Genomic DNA, 4,052 nt, shown 5'->3' with positions numbered 1-4,052 from the left:
TATGGAAAGATTACTGATAACTAAATCTATAATGCAGATATCTTTTCACGGTTGCAAGAGATAAGAAAGTGCTAAGGGATGCGAATTAAGTAATGGTTAGACACAAAGTAGATGATGTAGAAGAAATGATACTACCTAAATATGCTATATCACTAAATGTCATCAATTTGTAAGTAGTGTCAGCAAATGCAAATAATGAGCCATTAGTTCCTTAAAAGGGATACACTATAAGTAGTTCAAAATTCAGAATTCCTAGACATATTAACTGTACTAATTGACCTTTCTACAGTACGTAAGAATTTCTTCATCTGAACCTCATCCTGTTCACTGGTCAAGATTCTTAAATTTCCGTTGTCTTTTGTTAGAGGTGCGACAAAATTTCATTGAAGTAAAAGAAAAATGCTACGGAAGATTGGTGGAGGAAAAAAAAAAGGACAGATGGTAGGTATTTAATTTGCAATAAAAGATCAGGACAGACAATACTATTCGGTGCCTAAGACAATACATGGTATATCTACAAGGTTTCTCATACCGAGGACTGTTTTAAGCCTCGAACATACCAAACAAAGAAATAAAGAAGCAAGGAAATAAGAAATCCTGCATTCAGTAGTCACACCCAATGTTGCATTCATGCGAGACAAGATACTTATTTGTCTACAGCCGAATGAATTATTTCTTATAATAGTAACTCCTTACAGATGGCCACGATGAATAGGAAGCCATGTTGAAACAATAAGAAAAACTAGCAGTAAAGCAGCAGTTGTGGGAAGGGAAAGAGAAACTTATTTATTTGTTTTTTAATTCTCTTCTCGTATGCAGCCCCTATATCGAAACAAAAAAAATAAATAAAGGTATTGAAGAAAGGGGAACCAACACTATTAAATGGATGTGCTTCCTACTACTATTACTAGTAGTACTCAGTCAGTAGCACGGGAAGATGCACTCAACAAAAATAGTGAGGCAGAAGATTTATGCTCTGTATGGGTGGAAGGAAGAGTAGGGTGCAAAACATATAGTTTATAAAAAAATATATAGCTCATGTCACGTTTGATATTTATAATAGTAATAACAAAAGGGATGACAGACCGCAGAGAGGAAGAGAGAGAGAGAGAGAGACTAGATTGACCTGTATATCTTCCACCATCCAATGCCTGCTGAGATTCTCCTTGTCTCCCATTTCAAATGCCTCACATGGTCTTGCACCCCCAATAGCCAAAACACATACAGTATCAAACAAATAAAGAAAGGAACTGAAATTCTAAAATAGAAAAGAAATCCAAGATTAAATACTGGATTTACTACTGCACTTGAACCTCCCCAAACATTCCAACATGAGAAAATGAAGACAGAACCACAGAACCACACAGCAATCTAAAATGGAACAAATTATAACTTATATAAGAAGAAGATCCCATCGCCTCCACCCTAGCTAATCCCATTCCGGTTCCTACCTTGCCTAGATACAAAGAGACAGAAATATAGATAGAAGTGAGAGAGAGAGAATTAAGGAATAGTTGCTGCAGCTTACAAGGTGGCTATGGGAAGTCGTGGTGAGAAAACATGGATGATGGGCCAATTCCACTGCCTCCTTGGGACCTACTTCCATTACTGCCCTGCCTTCCATCATCAATCTTACAACCCAAATGAGCAGCAGCAGCCATTCCTAGATTCAAGTAAACCATCCTTGAATCCAGACTAAGGCTAACCATACTGCTGTCAGTGTTATTGGCATTGCAATCACTCCCTTCTGTAGTACTCATTGGCTGGTAGATGGCTGGGTTAGGATCGTTTCCACCACTTGCACCGCCTCCAGCAGCGGCGGCGGCAGCAGCCTCCTCTTCCCGGGATATCACCATTGCAGCTGACTGGACTAGTTCGAGGCACAGCCTGAGCTTGTTAGGCTCAATGTGGGACAGCCCAGGAACTGCACCTTTGAAGAGGAAGTCGGAGGTCAGGTTGCGGAGGATGTCGAGCGGGGTTACACCGTCCACAGTCCTGACGTTCGGGTCGGCATGGTGGTCGAGGAGGACCGCAACCATGTCGGGGTTCACCATCTCGGCTGCGATGTGTAGGGGCGTCTTCCCGGCGGGTCCAGCAGGGCAGTTCACGTCAGCTGCTCCGAGCTCAAGGAGGGCCTTGACGACCTCGCGGCTGCAGTTCTGGACGGCGTAGTGGAGGGCGAGGGCATCGTCGAGGTCGAGCCCCTCCCCCATCACCATCAGCTTGACGAGCTCGATGTCGGATGAGTCGAGGGCGCGGCGCATGCGGCGGATCTTGTGGTGGTCGTCGGGCCCCATGGTGGGGACGGCTGTGAGGTAGTGGTGGGTGGGGTTGGGGTGGTGGGTCAGGAAGGTGGGGCGGCCGGGCTTGAGGCGGAGCTCTTCTATCTTTGCCACGATGTCCATGGGGAGGTGCTTGCCGAGGACCTCTGGTGGGAGGCCGGAGTCGGCGATGAGGTGGGAGCAGGTGGTCCAGAGCTGGTGCATGTCCTGCTTGTGTGAGGCCATCAGGACCTTCATCACATCCTTGATGGATGCCTTCTCTACCATGCTCTCCAATTGCTTCTGCACTCGAAATTTAATGGGGATCAAAGTGGATAAGTGGTAGTTAGGGAGGGGAGGGGGGAGAATCCTAGGTTTTTCTTTGCATAAAATATAAAGGAAAAATGAAGTGTAGTTAGTGACATGATAGAGAAAGAGAGAGATGGAGAGAGGGAAGAGATATCGAGGCACCCAATTCAATAAATTGGGATTGATGCAAGAAGAGGACACAAAGAAAAAGGAAAAGGAAAACCCTAATTTGGCACTGAGATGTGATGTAAGGGGAAGGATACTAACAAATGGAAAAGGCCCAGCTCTCGGAAAGAGGACAGGCAGCTACGGGAAAACTGACACTGTATCAAGCAATAGCAGAAGAGGCAAGCTCCACTTAAGCTGCATTGAATGAAAGGAGGAGAAAGGAAGGAGGAGAACTGAAATTTCTGACTGCACCTTAACAAACCAAGCCAGTTCATGGATAAACGAGTGGTGCTAATGATGAGGAGCCCAATTATTCACACATTCAACACAATTGAACCAGTCCCATGATAATAACAGCCATATTGCTGCAAAAGATTTCTATTAGATAACCCTAATATACCTATTAACTAGAAACAGATTTGTGGAGAGAGAGAAAAGAAAGAGAGAGAGAGAGGGTGGACCTGAGTGATCAAGGCAAGCTGCTCGATGCCGAAGGACCGTGCAGCGGACAACGTGTCGAGCGCGAGATCGATGGCGGAGGTGCAGTGAGTGTGCCAGCAGCCGCGCTCGCTGCAATCAGGGCGGGGCTCGTGCTTCGGCGGCACGACGGACACCTGGCCGCTGTAGAGGAACTGGAGCAGCAGCAGGAACGCCTCATAGCCCACCGAATTCAGCGGAATCACCACCCCGGCGCTCACACCCCCCCTCCCGGAGGCCTGCCCCGTGGGGGAGCGAGGGCTGTGGTGGTGGTGGAGGGGGTGGCGGTGGGGATCGAGCAGGTGGAGCCCTGGCGGGGGGTCGGGGCCACAGAAGAGGCGGCGGAAGAAAAGGCTGCGCGCGGCGAGGACGCAGCGGTGCGCGTGGACGAGGCGGCCGTCGACGCTGAACGCGACGTCGCTGAAGGCCTGGCCATTGATGAGGAGGTTGAGATAGTCCAAAGAGAGGGATTTGAGGGACTCCTCCGAGCTCATCTTACTACTACTGTTTTCTTTCCCAACACTCCTAACGATGAGCTACCTAAGCTGGCTCTTCTTTTAGGAGGAACGGATAAGCGTTGGGAGATGGAGAGAGATAGAGATAGACAGAGAGAGAGAGAGGACTAATTAGGAGGAATAGGAGGGGAGAGAGAGAGAGAGAGAGAGAGAGAGAGAGAGAGAGAGGGGAGGAGTAGGAGTGAGAACTTTTTCTCACGACTCCTCTTTCTACAGCAGTGGTTCTCGTTCACCACCAGCTGTGAGCCTGCAAGTAATGAGTGTGGTGGGTTGGATTAATTTCCTCCCCCTGTTCTTTTCTCTTCCCTTCTTCCTTTGCTTG

At 47.6% G+C, this 4,052-nt stretch overlaps 1 protein-coding gene across 2 annotated transcripts; it reads right to left on the bottom strand.

Annotated features, from left to right (window-relative positions):
- Window positions 1-1,238: 1,238 nt before the first annotated feature.
- LOC103720717 (BTB/POZ domain and ankyrin repeat-containing protein NPR5-like) lies at window positions 1,239-3,849 on the bottom strand. 2 transcript variants are annotated; one of them, XM_017846074.3, is made up of 2 exons: window positions 3,200-3,849; window positions 1,239-2,561 (listed from the first exon to the last, which is right to left on the bottom strand). In XM_017846074.3, the coding sequence occupies exons 1-2, from the start codon at window positions 3,707-3,709 to the stop codon at window positions 1,536-1,538; spliced, it is 1,536 nt and encodes a 511-aa protein (XP_017701563.1). In that variant the 5' UTR covers window positions 3,710-3,849; the 3' UTR covers window positions 1,239-1,535. The 2 variants fall into 2 exon arrangements, with proteins under 2 accessions (XP_017701563.1, XP_008808778.1); XM_008810556.4 differs by having other exon boundaries at window positions 1,239-2,564; window positions 3,200-3,842.
- Window positions 3,850-4,052: the final 203 nt, after the last annotated feature.

This window comes from Phoenix dactylifera, chromosome 3 (genome assembly GCF_009389715.1).
Source record: "Phoenix dactylifera cultivar Barhee BC4 chromosome 3, palm_55x_up_171113_PBpolish2nd_filt_p, whole genome shotgun sequence".
In the NCBI taxonomy this organism is placed as follows: Eukaryota; Viridiplantae; Streptophyta; class Magnoliopsida; order Arecales; family Arecaceae; genus Phoenix; species Phoenix dactylifera.
The sequence above is the reverse complement of the archived record's forward strand: the minus strand, read 5'-3'. Positions and strand labels throughout refer to the sequence as shown.

What these genes read in the sequence shown, in the direction of transcription:
- LOC103720717 (XM_008810556.4), bottom strand. Translation starts at nt 3,709, where the DNA reads ATGAGCTCGGAGGAGTCCCTCAAATCCCTCTCTTTGGACTATCTCAAC. An exon ending in AGCTTGCCTTGATCACTCAG is followed by an intron (nt 2,565 to 3,199) that starts GTCCACCCTCTC and finishes TTTCGAGTGCAG; the next exon opens with AAGCAATTGGAGAGCATGGT.